At 43.4% G+C, this 17,500-nt stretch overlaps 1 protein-coding gene across 1 annotated transcript in view; it reads left to right on the forward strand.

Annotated features, from left to right (window-relative positions):
• Positions 1 to 17,500, forward strand: part of frem2a (FRAS1 related extracellular matrix 2a) — a 209,295-nt gene that overhangs the window by 181,524 nt on the left and 10,271 nt on the right. Inside the window, exons 19-23 of the mRNA XM_036967727.1 lie at positions 6,222 to 6,414; positions 6,806 to 6,931; positions 8,080 to 8,207; positions 12,673 to 12,807; positions 13,262 to 13,388. Of these exons, the coding sequence (XP_036823622.1) occupies positions 6,222 to 6,414; positions 6,806 to 6,931; positions 8,080 to 8,207; positions 12,673 to 12,807; positions 13,262 to 13,388 (709 nt within the window). The remainder of the gene's footprint in view (positions 1 to 6,221; positions 6,415 to 6,805; positions 6,932 to 8,079; positions 8,208 to 12,672; positions 12,808 to 13,261; positions 13,389 to 17,500) is intronic.

Here is a 17,500-nt window from a genome sequence, read left to right on the forward strand (position 1 = left end):
TAATGCAAAACCAAGAACCTCAAACACAGAAGCAGTGACACCTGGGGAAGGAAACCAAAGCGAGTGACATATAGGGCAGGTAAACCAGGGGGTGATGGAGTGCAGGTGAGTCTGATGACACGCAGGTCTGTGTAACGACGGTGACAGGTGTGCGCCATAATGAGCAGCCTGGTGACCTAGAGGCCGGAGAGGGAGAACACGTGACAGAAGGGCTTTTACTGATTGGAACGATGTGAAAACTACACTTTGGGTTCGTTCAACCTGTTATAATAAATGTGTCTGAAATCAAATAACAAATTTCACTGATCGATGTGATTTTTTTTAATTGAATGAGAGCTTCTAAATTGCTTTCAACACCACATGCATGTTGAAAAACGGATGGGGGAAATGTAGCCGGCGTCAGCCTATCAGAAGAGTTGGAGGCGTGGCTTATTAGGGGCGTGGCTTAACCGGTGATATTTCTGCCCACCCGTCAAAGTGAATGTCATCATTTAGTTCTAAACTTGTGTCCAACAAGCTTTTTTGAATTTGCGGAGGTGTAACTGATACGCTGTAGAAAAAGACTGTTGTTCGTTTGAAGCGCTTTTACTGATCGGTGTCGCTGGTTGTTCATTGGACCTTCTTACATTCCTTTCAACACGTCAAGAACATGGAGAAGTGTAGCGTCGGCAGCCTATCAGAAGAGGGGGGTGTGGCTTATGTAGGTCGTGGCTTTCAAGTTCATTATTTTTTAGAAGAAACATTTGGATTCACATACATGTGAAAGTCTTGTGTGAAGATCAGTTTGGAGTCATTATTTCATGTAAATTAACCATGCTGGAGACATTAAAAGGCCACAAAAAAAAAATGTGCAGTTTTGTCACCCAACAAAATGCCACAGATGTCTCAAGAATTTGCATACTGACTGCAGCAATGCGAAACAGAGCTGTTGTCAGAGAATTTAATGTTAATTTCTCTTCCATAAGACGCTTCCAGCGTTGTTTTTAGAGAATTTGGCAGGACGTTCCAACCGGCCTCACAACCGCAGACCGACCACGTGTAACCACGCCAGCCCGGGACCTCCACATCCGGCTTCCTCACCTGCGGGGACGTCTGAGACCAGCCACTCAGCTCATGAAACTGTGGGTTTTGCACAACCGAAGATTTTCTGCACAAACGTTCAGAAACCGTCTCAGCGAAGCTCATGTAGCCAAATGTGGACAGCTTCACAATGTCTTAACCAGGGTTCTAAGTATCACTATGAAAAGTATTAGTACAGATTCAGAGCAGGCGGTGGACAGGTGAACGTGTGTATTGTGAATACAACAGGGTCTTAACCTGTCTGCAGTTCGGCGTCGTAACCGACATCAGTGGGCAGATGGTCTCCGTGACGTGATCCTGAGGCCCATTGTCGTGCCATTCATTCGCCGCCATTACCTCATGGTTCGGCATGATAATGCACGGGGCCCCCATGTCGCAAGGATCTGGACACAATTCCTGGAAGCTGAAAATGTTCTTCTATGGCCTACATACTCACCAGACATGTCACCCATTGACAATTTTTGGGATGCTCTGGATCAAAGTGTTTTCGACAGCGTGTTTCAGTTATATCCAGCAACTTGGCCATTGAAGAGGAGTGGGACAACACTCCACAGGGCACAATCAACAGCCGCGTCAAGGAGATGTCACTGAAAGGATTTGACATGGGTCCCCAGAACCTCATAATGTTCTACTGCGGCACCATCGAGAGCATCCTGACCAGTTGCTTCACCGCCTGGTATGGCAACTGCTCGGCATCTGACCGCAAGGCGCTACAGAGGGGAGTACGTACGGCCCAGTACATCACTGGGGCCAAGCTTCCTGACATCCAGGACCTCTACACCAGGCGGTGTCAGAGGAAAACCCTAAAAATGGACAAAGACTCCAGCCACCCGAGTCATGCTCTCTCTGCTACCGCACAGCAAGCCATAAGACTGCTGAACAATTAATCAAATGAAAACCTGGACTATTTACATTGACAGCCCCCCCCCCCCCCCTCCCGTTTGTTTTTACACTGCTGCTACTCACTGTTTATTATCTATGCATAGCCACTTTACAAATTACTAACCTGTACCCCCGCACATTGACTCGGTACCAGTACCCCCTGTATATAGCCTCCACATTGACTCGGTACCGTAACACCCTGTATATAGCCTCCACATTGACTCTGTACCGTAATACCCTGTATATAGCCTCCACATTGACTCTGTACCCCCTGTATATAGCCTCCACATTGACTCGGTACCGTAACACCCTGTATATAGTCTCCACATTGACTCTGTACCGTAATACCCTGTATATAGCCTCCACATTGACTCGGTACCAGTACCCCCTGTATATAGCCTCCACATTGACTCGGTACCCTAACACCCTGTATATAGCCTCCACATTGACTCTGTACCCCCTGTATATAGCCTCCACATTGACACGGTACCGTAACACCCTGTATATAGTCTCCACATTGACTCGGTACCGTAACACCCTGTATATAGCCTCCACATTGACTCTGTACCGGAACCCCCTGTATATAGCCTCCACATTGACCCGGTACCGTAACACCCTGTATATAGTCTCCACATTGACTCTGTACCGTAATACCCTGTATATAGCCTCCACATTGACTCAGTACCAGTACCCCCTGTATATAGCCTCCACATTGACTCTGTACCGTAATACCCTGTATATAGCCTCCACATTGACTCTGTACCGTAATACCCTGTATATATCCTCCACATTGACTCTGTACCGTAATACCCTGTATATAGCCTCCACATCGACTCTGTACCGTAATACCCTGTATATAGCCTCCACATCGACTCTGTACCGTAATACCCTGTATATATCCTCCACATTGACTCTGTATCGTAACACCCTGTATTTAGCCTCCACATCGACTCTGTACCGTAATACCCTGTATATAGCCTCCACATTGACTCTGTACCGTAACACCCTGTATATAGTCTCCACATTGACTCTGTACCGTAACACCCTGTATATAGCCTCCACATTGACTCTGTACCGTAATACCCTGTATATAGCCTCCACATTGATTCTGTACCGTAATTCCCTGTATATAGCCTCCACATTGACTCTGTACCGTAATACCCTGTATATAGCCTCCACATTGATTCTGTACCGTAATACCCTGTATATAGCCTCCACATTGACTCAGTACCGTAACACCCTGTATATAGCCTCCACATTGACTCTGTACCGTAATACCCTGTATATAGCCTCCACATTGATTCTGTACCGTAATACCCTGTATATAGCCTCCACATTGACTCTGTACCGTAATACCCTGTATATAGCCTCCACATTGACTCTGTACCGTAATACCCTGTATATAGCCTCCACATTGACTCTGTACCGTAATACCCTGTATATATCCTCGTTATTGTTATGTAATTTTCTTGTTGCTTTTTGATCCAACTGTAAATATAGGTTCGATAATAATCAAATAAAACAGTTGGCATTCAATCTTTATATTTGGTTTCAACAGATGTTATATTTCGCCCTTGAGAGATCGTAACTCATTAACTTTTCTTTTTTAGGTTGATCCATGTTTTACAGTGCAGAGCTGGTTCTATCACGTGTGTGTGTGTGTGTGTGTGTGTGTGTGTGTGTGTGTGTGTGTGTGTGTGTGTGTGTGTGTGTGTGTGTGTGTGTGTGTGTGTGTGTGTGTGTGTGTTTCCTACTCATTAGTGAAAGATAATAATCCAGCTACGGTGTTCTCTGATTATAATTGACTATGCAAATGTCAGAATGTGTGTGTTTCTCAAATCAGGTTAGCTGGGAAGCGTCACAGTACTGCTACTTTCAGGCAGAGATGTTCAATCGGGCTCACGATGTACCACAGATCACATTCTAGAATGGATTATTTCCTTCTTTTTAACAGAATTACAGAAACTGTAATGAGCTGTTAGATAGGGGCCATTTATCTGTAATGAGCTGTTAGATAGTAGCCATTTATCTGTGATGAGCTGTTAGATAGGGGCCATTTATCTCTAATGAGCTGTTAGATAGGAGCCATGTATCTGTAATGAGCTGTTAGATATGGGCCATTTATCCCGGATGAGCTGTTAGATAGGAGCCATTTCTCTGTGATGAGCTGTTAGATAGGGGCCATTTATCTATAATGAGCTGTTAGATAGGGGCCATTTATCTGTGATGAGCTGTTAGATAGGGGCCATTTATCTGTGATTAGCTGTTAGATAGGAGCCATGTATCTGTGATGAGCTGTTAGATAGGGGCCATTTATCTGTGATGAGCTGTTAGATAGGGGCCATTTATCTGTGATGATATGTTAGATAGGGGCCATTTATCTTGTGATGAGCTGTTAGATAGGGGCCATTTATCTGTGATGAGCTGTTAGATAGGGGCCATTTATCTGTGAGTAGCTGTTAGATAGGAGCCATTTATCTGTGATGAGCTGTTAGATATGGGCCATTTATCTGTGATGAGCTGTTAGATAAGGAGCCATTTATCTGTGATGAGCTGTTAGATAAGGAGCCATTTATCTGTGATTAGCTGTTAGATAGGAGCCATTTATCTTGTGATGAGCTGTTAGATATGGGCCATTTATCTAACTTATCGTGCTGTATTGTAATTACAAATTGAATTACAGTAATAGGAAGTGGGTGGGGTTTAACCACGTTATTACTACAGGATAATGGATTTGAGAGATGACTTGGACTTGGAATAGCGCTACTGTTATGTGTGTGTGTCCTCTTTTTGCTTGAGGGAGATAACTTGGAGAAGACTATGAATTACACTATAAATACAAAATTATGTGGACAGCCATTCTTATAAGTGGATTTGGCTATTTCAGCCACACCCGTTGCTGACAGGTGTATAAAATCGAACACACAGCCGTATTGGGTAAAATGTCAGAGGAGACAAGGTTGTATATTGGTTCAGATATTTGGGTAAAATGTCAGAGAAGACAAGGGAAAAGGTAGACAAGTTTTTCATAGATTTAATTTCCCTCCCCTAAGGTTCCACAGGAGGAGTTTTTCACAGGATGAGGCATGTTGGCGATGTGCAGGGGCAAAAGGAACGCTCCTACATGCACTGTGGGAATGCCCGGTTGTGCACCCCCTATGGGACAAAGCCTTACAGTGCATGGTGAGACAGTAGGTCTCTGCCGAGTGTGTCTGCTGAGTGATAAGGCTGAAATAAGAGGGATTAAACAAAAACGTATGAAATCATGTTAGCAAAGAGCCTGGAAAAATATTATAGAGACAAAAAGAAATTGTCTAAACAAATCAAATGTATTTATATAGCCCTTCGTACATCAGCTGATATCTCAAAGTGCTGTACAGAAACCCAGCCTAAAACCCCAAACAGCAAGCAATGCAGGTGTAGAAGCACGGTGGCTAGGAAAAAACTCCCTAGAAAGGCCGAAACCTAGGAAGAAACCTAGAGAGGAACCAGGCTATAGGGAAAACTCCCTAGAAAGGCCAAAACCTAGGAAGAAACCTAGAGAGGAACCAGGCTATAGGGAAAACTCCCTAGAAAGGCCAAAACCTAGGAAGAAACCTAGAGAGGAACCAGGCTATAGGGAAAACTCCCTAGAAAGGCCAAAACCTAGGAAGAAACCTAGAGAGGAACCAGGCTATAGGGAAAACTCCCTAGAAAGGCCAAAACCTAGGAAGAAACCTAGAGAGGAACCAGGCTATAGGGAAAACTCCCTAGAAAGGCCAAAACCTAGGAAGAAACCTAGAGAGGAACCAGGCTTTAGGGAAAACTCCCTAGAAAGGCCAAAACCTAGGAAGAAACCTAGAGAGGAACCAGGCTATAGGGAAAACTCCCTAGAAAGGCCAAAACCTAGGAAGAAACCTAGAGAGGAACCAGGCTATAGGGAAAACTCCCTAGAAAGGCCAAAACCTAGGAAGAAACCTAGAGAGGAACCAGGCTATAGGGAAAACTCCCTAGAAAGGCCAAAACCTAGGAAGAAACCTAGAGAGGAACCAGGCTATAGGGAAAACTCCCTAGAAAGGCCAAAACCTAGGAAGAAACCTAGAGAGGAACCAGGCTATAGGGAAAACTCCCTAGAAAGGCCAAAACCTAGGAAGAAACCTAGAAACCTAATTTATACCCATAAAGAAAATATGTATCTCGCCCTCCCCCTCTCTCCTGATTGGTTCTAACCTTTTCTCCCCTCTCCTGATTGGTTCTAACCTTTTCCCCCGACTCTACAGGTGCTGAATCTGATCCAATCCTACGTGACTCTGCGTGTTCCACTGCACGTGTCATACGTGTTCCACTCCCCAGGGGGTGCGGGGGGCTGGCAGCATTTTGACCTGCAGTCGGAGCTCCGCCTCACCTTTGTGTACGACACTGCCACACTGTGGAAGGACGGCATCGGGAGCCCACCGCAGGCTGAGTTACAGGGTGAGAAGAAACAGAGAGTGTGTGGGAGAGGGGGATCTGTGTGAGAGTGGGGGAGGAGGGAGTGCGGGAGGAAGAGAGGGAGGGAGTGAGTGGGTGTGAGAGGGAGTGAGCGGGTGAGGGAGGTAGGGGATTGGGGAAAGGAGGCAGGGAGTGAGTGGTGGAAGGAGGGAGGGAGGGAGGGAGTGAAGGAGTGGGGGAGTGAGGGAGTGGGTGGGGGAGGGAGGAGGTGAGGGAGGGAGGGAGGGAGGGAGGGAGGGAGGGAGGGAGGGAGGGAGGGAGGGAGGGAGGGAGGGAGGGAGGGAGGGAGGGAGGGAGGGAGGGAGGGAGGGAGGGAGAAAAACGACTGAATATTGATAACAAATCTAAACGTGTGTCATTCTGCATTCTGCAGGTGTCCTGTACCCCACCAGTATGCGTATCAACGAGCAGGGTCGTCTGGTGGTCAACTTCAAAACCAAGGCTCGCTTCAGAGGTCTGTTTGTCGAGGCCCACTCGGAAGGCAGGATCAAGAGCACAGGTGACACACACATACACACACACATACGACATACAATATATCCATGTCCATGAAATTGTATCAGTCAGTCTATATCATAATTTGTATCAGTCTATATAATAATATGTATCAGTCAGTCTATATAATAATATGTATCAGTCAGTCTATATCACAATATGTATCAGTCAGTCTATATAATAATATGTATCAGTCAGTCTATATAATAATATGTATCAGTCTATATAACAATATGTATCAGTCAGTCTATATAATAATATGTATCAGTCAGTCTATATAATAACATGTATCAGTCAGTCTATATAATAACATGTATCAGTCAGTCTATATAATAATATGTATCAGTCAGTCTATATAACAATATGTATCAGTCAGTCTATATAACAATATGTATCAGTCAGTCTATATAACAATATGTATCAGTCAGTCTATATAACAATATGTATCAGTCAGTCTATATAATAATATGTATCAGTCAGTCTATATAATAATATGTATCAGTCAGTCTATATAATAATATGTATCAGTCAGTCTATATAATAATATGTATCAGTCTATATAACAATATGTATCAGTCTATATAATAATATGTATCAGTCAGTCTATATAATAATATGTATCAGTCTATATAACAATATGTATCAGTCAGTCTATATAATAATATGTATCAGTCAGTCTATATAATAACATGTATCAGTCAGTCTATATAATAATATGTATCAGTCAGTCTATATAATAATATGTATCAGTCAGTCTATATAATAATATGTATCAGTCTATATAACAATATGTATCAGTCTATATAATAATATGTATCAGTCAGTCTATATAATAATATGTATCAGTCTATATAATAATATGTATCAGTCAGTCTATATAATAATATGTATCAGTCAGTCTATATAATAATATGTATCAGTCAGTCTATATAACAATATGTATCAGTCAGTCTATATAACAATATGTATCAGTCTATATCATAATATGTATCAGTCTATATAATAATATGTATCAGTCAGTCTATATAATAATATGTATCAGTCAGTCTATATAATAATATGTATCAGTCTAAATAATAATATGTGTCAGTCATTCTATAGTCCCCACTACTTTCCTTTTTCCTTTTCTCTTTCCTCTCCTTCCCTACCCAGCATCCTCTCTGTCATCCATGGTGATGTATGAAGACAACCCTGGCCTGACCTTTAACCTCAGCCTGGTGAGGAGTGAACCCACCTACAACCAGCCTGTCCAGCAGTGGATATTCACATCAGACTTTGCTGTGAGTATATACCCCAAACCCTAACCCCTAACCCCTAACCTCTAACCCCTAACCCTAGCCCAAGGCTGTGAGTAAATACCCCTAACCCTAACCCCTAACCTCTAACCCCAAACCCTAACTCCTAACCTCTAACCTCTAACCCCTAACCTCTAACCTCTAACCCCAAACCCTAACCCCTAACCTCTAACCCCAAACCCTAACCCTACCAGCCTGTAGGCCTAACCTCTAACCCCTAACCCTACCAGCCTGTAGCCCTAACCCCTAACCCCTAACCCTACCAGCCAGTAACCCCTAACCCTACCAGCCAGTAGCCCTAACCCCTAAGCTCTAACCCTACCAGCTAGTAGCCCTAACCCCTAATCCTACCAGCCTGTAGCCCTAACCCCTAACCCTACCAGCCTGTAGCCATAACCCCTAACACTACATTGATAGTAAATGTATCAATGATGATATTTAAGGATGATATTTAATGTCCCAATATATAAATAATGGTAGTAAATGTGTCAGTGATGATAGTAAATGTCCCAATGTATCAATGATGATATTTAATGTCCCAATGTATCAATGATGGTAGTAAATGTATCAATGATTATAGTAAATGTCCCAATGTATCAATGATGATAGTTAAAACCCCCCTACTTTTTTCAATTTCCTCCTGAAGACATACCCAAATCTAACTGCCTGTAGCTCAGGCTCAGAACCAAGGATGTGGATATTCTTGGTTTCATTTGAAAGAAAACACTCTGAAGTTTGTGTAAATGTGAATTGAATGTAGGAGAATTTAACACAATAGATCTGGTTTAGATAATACAATGAAAGAAGCATACGTTCTTTCATTTGTATTGTTGTATCATCATCTTTAAAATGAACAAGACAAAACAAATATTCAGATAGGATGATGGGGACAATTTCAGTGACAAACATAAGAGGGCAACAGTACTTGTGCAGAATGATAACTTCCAAAATGAGTGTGCTACATGACATTTATCATGAAGTCACCCAGGTGTCCCACACAAGTAGCCCAAATGTACCCAAGTGGCCAAATTGGTGAAGTTATACATTTTGAATGGAATAACTATATACAAAATATCAAAATGGTATTCTAACACCCCCCCCCCCCAAAAAAAAAAAACATGAAAAATATATATACATTTACAAAATAACACTTTCAATATTTGGAAGACCCTCAGTCCTCTACACAATATTGTCAAATCAAATCAAATCAAATGTTATTTGTCACATACACATGGTTAGCAGATGTTAATGCGAGTGTAGCGAAATGCTTGTGCTTCTAGTTCCGACAATGCAGTAATAACCAACAAGTAATCTAACTAACAATTCCAAAACTACTGTCTTATACACAGTGTAAGGGGATAAAGAATATGTACATAAGGATATATGAATGAGTGATGGTACAGAGCAGCATAGGCAGGATACTGGATGAACCAGCTTCAGTGGGGGATGGACACCTTGGCACTTGGGGCTCCCATTCGGAGTCAGTGTCACTGTGAAAGAAAATGTTCAGTTAGAATAGTTTCACAAATGAGCCTTGTATCAACAGGTATAATAAACAGATATATATAGAGTACAGGGAACATAAGGTTTAATATATTATTATAGACCTGCTAGATCTACTGCCTCATTTATATTATGAAAGACCAGCTAGATCTACTGTCTATTTTATATTATGACATTTCAGCTAGATCTACTGTCTCTATTATATTATGACAGACCAGCTAGATCTACTGTCTTTATTATATTACAACAGACCAGCTGTATCTACTGTCTTCATTTCACTTTGGCCATTGTTGTGGGCCTGCCCTCCCCTCAACAGCCTCAAATAGGCTATTTCATGTGGGGGTGGGTTGGGGCGGCAGACACACGCACCTCACATTTCATGACATTACATTTTTATATATTGCTACTAAAATTTTTAAAAATCACAAATAATATTTAATATTATTAATTTCAAACAACGGCATTAGCATGAGAAGAACTTACCAGTCCAAAACGATGTCCTCTCCGTTCAAAAAATATTCCTCCATTTGGGAATCGCTAAATGAATCGTCCTTCAACAATCTCTGTCTCACTTTACCGATCAATTTCTTCTAAAATTGTGTGTACATCTGTATATCTAGACTTAGATTTAGCTTTCCCTGACTTAGTCGCCATTCTGATTGATATATAAACAGCTGAAGATGCGCTTTACCAAAACAACGCTGTGCTTAACATGCGTTGCTCCTTCCGGTATGAAACTTCAATGGCGAATGACCCTCTTTACGCCGGAGTTTACTACATGGGTTGGTCTTCCAACACATAAACATTACATATTGCCTTTTACCTCAGCTCATTGGCTATCTACCCAGCTATAAGATCAGTGGTCATTGGGTTAAAATACAGTCAATCAACGAAACAGCGGTCATATCATTGGTGCACAATGATGTCATTACTTGTTGTCTTCAAATCAGTTTCTTTCAGTCAATACGTCCCGCGAAATGACCCATCAGGTTTGGTTGTGTTACAAACAAACCAGTTGATTGCAATGAAACCAAACATGACTGGAAAAGTCACGTTTCGTGTGTGTATTTACATCAAATGTGTCGTCGAAAATGGAATGAGACGGAATTCACGACACAAGCGGTTCACAAAATGTTTCGTGTTAGGCTATAAAAATGGATTTTTATCAAACAAAAGACCATTCATTGTGTAACAATGAGCATTGGGATTGCAAACAGAGGAAGATCGCCAAAGGTAAACAATTTATTTTATTGCAGTTTGTGATTTTGTTAGGCCTGTGCTGGTTGAAATAGTTGTTTGTTATGGGGCTTTGTTCTCAGATAATCACGTCGTATTCTTTCACAGTAAATCCTTTTTTAAATCTGACAACGCAGTTGGATTAGCAAGATTCTAGGCTTTCAAAACATGTGAGACACTTGTATTTTCATTCATGTTTAATATGACTATTTATGTAGCGATCACCGAATGTTGTCGAATTTCATCCCGCTAACTAACGGGTTCGGTGCGCAGAGAGGTTAATGTCCCAATATATCAATGATGATAATGTCCCAATATATCAATGATGATAGTAAATGTCCCAATATATCAATGATGATATTGTCCCAATATATCAATGATGATAGTTAATGTCCCAATTTTTCAATGATGATAGTAAATGTCCCAATTTTTCAATTATGATAGTTAATGTCCCAATATATCAATGATGATAGTAAATGTCCCAATATATCAATGATGATAGTTAATGTCCCAATTTTTCAATTATGATAGTTAATGTCCCAATATATCAATGATGATATGTAATGTCCCAATATATCAATGATGATAGAAATGTCCCAATATATCAATGATGATAGTAAATGTATCAATGATGTTAGTTAATGGCCCAGTATATCAATGATGATACTTAATGTCCCAATGTATCAGTGATGATAGTTAATGTATCAATGGTGATAGTTAATGTCCCAATGTATCAGTGATGATAGTTAATGTCCCAATGTACCAATGATGGTAATAAATGTACCAATGATGAAAATTAATGTCCCAATATACCAATGATAATACTTACTGCTAGTGCTGAGAGTATGGTGGTGTCAGTGAGCAAACAAGTCCTGACAATTACCCCCAAAATATTTTCTTTCTAATGAACAGAAAATAGTTTCACTCTCCCTCATCTCCCCTCTCCCTCTCCCCTCCTCTCTCCCTCTCCCCTCCTCTCTCCCTCCATCTCCCCTCTTTCTCTCTTCTCCTCTCTCTCCTCTCCTCTCTCCTCTCTCCTCTCTCCCTCCCCCCCCCCCTCTCTCTCTCTCTCTCTCTCTCTCTCTCTCTCTCTCTCTCTCCTCTCCTCTCCTCTCCTCTCCTCTCCTCTCCCTCCCTCCTTCCCTCCCTCCCTCCCTCCCTCCCTCCCTCCCTCCCTCCCTCCCTCCCTGCCTCTCCCATCATTCTCGCCATGTCTCTCCCTCTGTCCCTCCCTCTCTCTCCCTCTCTCTCCCTCTGTCCCTCCCTCCCTCTCCCTCTCCCTCTCCCTCTCCCTCTCCCTCTCCCTCTCCCTCTCCCTCTCCCTCTCCCTCCCTCTCTCCATCCCTCTCTCCCTTTCTCCCTGTCTCCTCTCTCCATCTGTCCCTCCCTCTCTCTCCCTCTCTCCTTCTGTCCCTCCCTCTCTCTCCCTCTCCCTTCCTCTCTCCCTCCCTCTCTCCCTTCCTCCCTGCCTCCTCTGTCCCTCTGTCCCTCCCTCTGTCCCTCCCTCTCTCTCACTCTCTCCCTCTATCTCCCTATCTCTCCCTCTCCCTCCCTCTCTCCCTCCCTCTCTCCCTTCCTCCCTGCCTCCTCTCTCTCCCTCTCCCTCCCTCTCTTTCCCTCTGTCCCTCCCTCGCTCTCCCTCTCCCTCCCTCTCTCCCTCTCTCTCTCCCTTCCTCCCTGCCTCCTCTCTCCCTCGTCTCTCCTCTCCTAGGTGCGTGACTATTCTGGTCCATACAGAGTGAATCTGATTCCCTGTACTACAGGCCAGAACATGGAGTACACCGTCCCCCCTGTCTGTAACCCCGGAGAGCCTGTCCCCTTCCACCTGGACATACGCTTCCAACAGGTAGTTATTGATTTGGAACCATTGATTATCAATAGGTCATACAGTTTTGTGATTGTGAATCACAATACTGTGATAGCAGTATATATAACCCTCCCTCCCTCTCTACCTCCGTCCCCCTCCCTACCCCCACCCTCTCTCCCTCCCCCTTTCTCCCTCCACCTCCCTACCTCCTCTCTCTCTCTCTACCCCCTCCCCCTCTCTCTCTTCCTCCAATCCCTCCCCTTCTCTCTCCCCCCCTCCCCTTCCCTCTCTCCCTCCCCCTCCCTTCCCCTCTCTCCTCTCTCCCTCCCCCTCCCTCCCCCTCTCTCCTCTCGCCCTCCCCCTCTCTCACTTCTCCTAATCTCCTCTCTCCCTCCCCCTCTCTCCCTCCCCCCCTCTCTCCTCTCTCCTCTCTCCTTCCCCCCTCTCATTCTTTCCCTCCCTCCCTCCCCCCTCCCTCCCTCCCTCCCACCAGGTCAGTGAACCAGTATCAGTGGAGTTCAGTCTCAACACTCAGATATTCCTGCTGTCCAAGAGGAACCTGTGGCTGTCTGACGGATCCATGGGCTTCGGACAGGAGAGTGACGTGGCCTTCTCAGAGGGTAGGTTACAGCAGACAGCATCCCCTATAGGCGAGGAGGGATATGACACCCGAACAGGAGGAACAGTCAACCAACTCATTCACACCTATACAGATGTCGGTCTTGATCACTCTTTTTGTAACTGATCATTTTCCTGATGCATCAGGATATTCAAATGAGCCTCGTCAGTGGCTATACGTGCAGGGACAGTTGAGTTATTGGGGTCAGGGCTCGCTATCTCAGATAATGTTGTCCCTCACCCACCCAAACGTTATAGACCTAGGTTATTTCATTCCAACATTGAAATTGACACAAAAGGTGTCTGAAATGCAGCCGTACACATCAACAACCGTTGTTTTAATAACACAAGACAGATATTGGTCTCCACTAGTCTACGACATGCAAGTGTTTTATAGAGCTTTTAAAAACTCATTAAGGACAGCCCACTTTTTTCAATTTTCGCCTAAAATGACGTACCCAAATCTAACTGCCTGTAGCTCAGGCCATGAAGCAAGGATATGCATATTCTTGGTTCCCTTTGAAAGGAAACACATTGAAGTTTGTGGAAATGTGAATTGAATGTAGGAGAATATAAGACAATAGATCTGGTAGAAGAAAATACAAAGGAAACATTTTTTTTTTCCTACCACCACCTTTGAAATGCAACAGAAAGGTCCCAGTTCACTCTGGTTGTAATTCCGTTTGTGTCCACAAGATGGCAGCAGTGTATGTGCAAAGTTTTCAGATGGATAACTTGAAGTATGAGGGAACTATGAGACTTTTAGTGTGAAGTCACCCAAATACATTTGGGCAAATTGTGAAGGAGACATTTACATTCATACGACATTTTTCTGCAAGAATATCGTCAAATCTGTATAGTTGGACTTTGATTTAGCTTTTCCAGTATTAGTAGCCATACTATAAGTTTAACATTTGCAAAACAACTGAATATTCTTATAATTTTTATCCAAAAGGAAAAGGCATGCTGTCGCATGTTAGTAGCTACATTTTACAACAGATACAGGGTTTCCGGATACTCCCGTAAAGCCCAGCTCATTGGCTATCTAACTAGCTTTCTTTGACCCCGATTGGTGCTTATTTGACAAAGATACAGTCGATCAAATGAAGACCGGCCGCGTTGTTGGCGTGCCATGAAAGCATCGCTCACTGACCAAATTTGGTGTCTTGTAGGATATACTACACCCCTAATGATATAGTAAAGTCTTGGTACATTCTAGGATCTCTGAGGAATACATACGAATGTGATTTGACTGGTTTAAACAAAGTTTAGGGTTAGATTTTCACAGATTCCTTTCTTTGCAAATTGAACGAGTGGAAATACAAAATCGATTGTGCTATGTGGACCTTTTTAGGATATGAAAAAGGATTTTATCAAACAAAACGACACTTCATGTTATCTCTGGGACCCTTTGAATGATAAATCAGAGCAGGATTTCAGAATGTAAGAACACATTTCACCTTCAGAGGTGAATTTATCAAACCTATCGCTGTGAAAACAGTTTTCTGTTGTTAGGAGCTCTCCTCAAACAATAGCATGGAATTTTTTTGCAGTAATAGCTACCGTAAATTGGGACAGTGCAGTTATATTAACAGGAATTTAAGCTTTCAGCCAATATGACACTTATATGTACCGACAATTGTTTTTTCTCTAAAATCTGCGATCGTGACACAAGATCTACAACTGTCTCGTTAATAACACAAGATACATATTGGTCTCCACTAGGCTACGACCTACACGTGTCTAGTGTATGTAGAGACTGGACACTTCAGTTTGCATACCGCCCCAACATGTCCACAGACGATGCAATTGCCATCACACTGCACACAGCCTTATCCCATCTGAACAAGAGGAATACCTATGTAAGAATGCTGTTCATTGACTACAGCTCAGCATTCAACAACATAGTACCGTCCAAGCTCATCATCAACCTGGAGGTCCTGGGTCTCAACCCCGCCCTGTGCAACTGGGTCCTGGACTCACTGACGGGCCACCCCCAGGTGGTGAAGGTAGGAAACAACACCTCCACTTCGCTGACCCTCAACCCTGGGGCCCGACAAAGGTGCGTGCTCAGCCCCCTCCTGTACTCCCTGTTCACCCATGACTGCGTGGCCAAGCACGCCTCCAACTCAATCATCAAGTTTGCAGACGACACAACAGTAGTGGGCTTGATTACCAACAACGATTGACAGCCTACAGGGAGGAGGTGAGGGCACTCGGAGTGTGGTGTCAGGAAAATAACCTCCCCCTCAACATCAACAAAACAAAGTAGATAATCGTGGACTTCAGGAAACAGCAGAGGCTTCCACATCAAAGGGACAGCAGTGGAGATGGTGGAAGATTTTGAGTTCCTCGGCGTCACATCGCAGACAAACTGAAATGGTCCACCCACACAGACAGTGTGGTGAAGAAGGCGCAACAGCATCTCTTCAACATCAGGAGGCTGAAGAAATTTGGCTTGTCACCCAAAAACCCTGACATACTTTTACAGATGCACAATCGAGAGCATCTTGTCGGGCTGTATCACAGCCTGGTACGGTAACTGCACCGCCCACAACCGTAAGGCTCTCCAGAGGGTAGTGCATCACTGGGGGAAAACTTCCTGCCCTCCAGGACACCTACAACACCCGATGTCACAGGAAGGCCAAAAGGACCATCAAAGACAACAACCACCCGAGCCACTGCCTGTTCACACTGCTACCATACAGAAGGCAAGGTCAGTACAGGCTCATCAAAGCTGGGACCCAGAGACTGAAAAACAGCTTCAATCTCAAAGCCATCAGACTGCTAAACAGCAATCACTAACTCAGAGAGGCTGCTGTCTACATTGAGACCCAATCACTGGACACTTTAGTAAATGGATCGCTAGTCACTTTAAAATTTCTTCGGGATCGGTGTCTCTTCCATGGGATGGTTGAGCTAACGTAGGCTAATTCGATTATACCGTCTATTGCACCTTGTCTATGCTGCTCGGCCATCTCATCCATATATTTATATGTACATATTCTCATTCACCCCTTTTAGATGTGTGTATTAGGTAGTTGTTGGGGAATTGTTAGATTACTTGTTGGTTATTACTGCACTGTCGGAACTAGAAGCACAAGCATTTCGCTACACTCGCATTTAACATCTGCTAACCATGTGTATGTGACCAATACATTTTGATTTGATTTAGTTTATCCTAAGGTTACAAATGAACTGTCAAAATGTAGTTAATTTGTTTCCTGGGGTCATCTAGAGGTTAGCGCTGTTGATAACATATAGGCCTACCGTGTCAGAGTGTTGATTCTTGCCCACACCCTTCTGCCACAAAGCACTTAATCCCCCAATTGACTTGATGTAGTTACACATTTCAAGTCTGGACAGTTCAGGGTTATTTTACCCCCTGATCTTCATAAGAAATGACCAGTCAGTTTTGGAGAACATGAATAGTAATCGAATAAAATAATTTGGTTGCAAGCAGGACTAAGTCAGAGGGAAAGAGGCGAAGCAAGAGGTCTCACTCTCGCCAAAATAAATTCTGAATAAACCCAATGTGTTTCCATTAGCTTAATATGCAGACCTGAACTTGTCGCCTGCCTTCCTGCCTTTGGGATGACCCCCATTGTTAGGACGGAAACATGAGCATCTCATCATCATATACAAATATCTGACTAAGGGTAACACCGGCATCTTTTAGGGAGCAGTAATGATGTAACCAGTAATGGTTAACATTGAGATCATATTGATGGTTGGAGATAATCTATTGCCATCGATGGTTGCAATAGGCCTCTTGTTGTTTGTTTATATTCCAATTGTCATGCTTGCTCCCGCTCTTCCTCTCTGGCGCTCGAGGGTTCCAGGCTGCCCTTCGTTACGCACACCTGTCACCATCATTACTCACACCTGTCGCCATCATTACGCACACCTGTCACCATTCGTTACTCACACCTGTCGCCATCATTATGCACACCTGTTACCATCATTACTCACACCTGTTACCATCATTACTCACACCTGTTACCACCTGATACCGTCATTACTCACACCTGTCACCATCATTACGCACATCAGCGCTCATTGGACTCAACTGGACTCCTTCACGTTTTGATTGCCTTCCCTACATCTGTCTGTT

Source organism: Oncorhynchus mykiss, chromosome Y, assembly GCF_013265735.2.
Source record: "Oncorhynchus mykiss isolate Arlee chromosome Y, USDA_OmykA_1.1, whole genome shotgun sequence".
In the NCBI taxonomy this organism is placed as follows: Eukaryota; Metazoa; Chordata; class Actinopteri; order Salmoniformes; family Salmonidae; genus Oncorhynchus; species Oncorhynchus mykiss.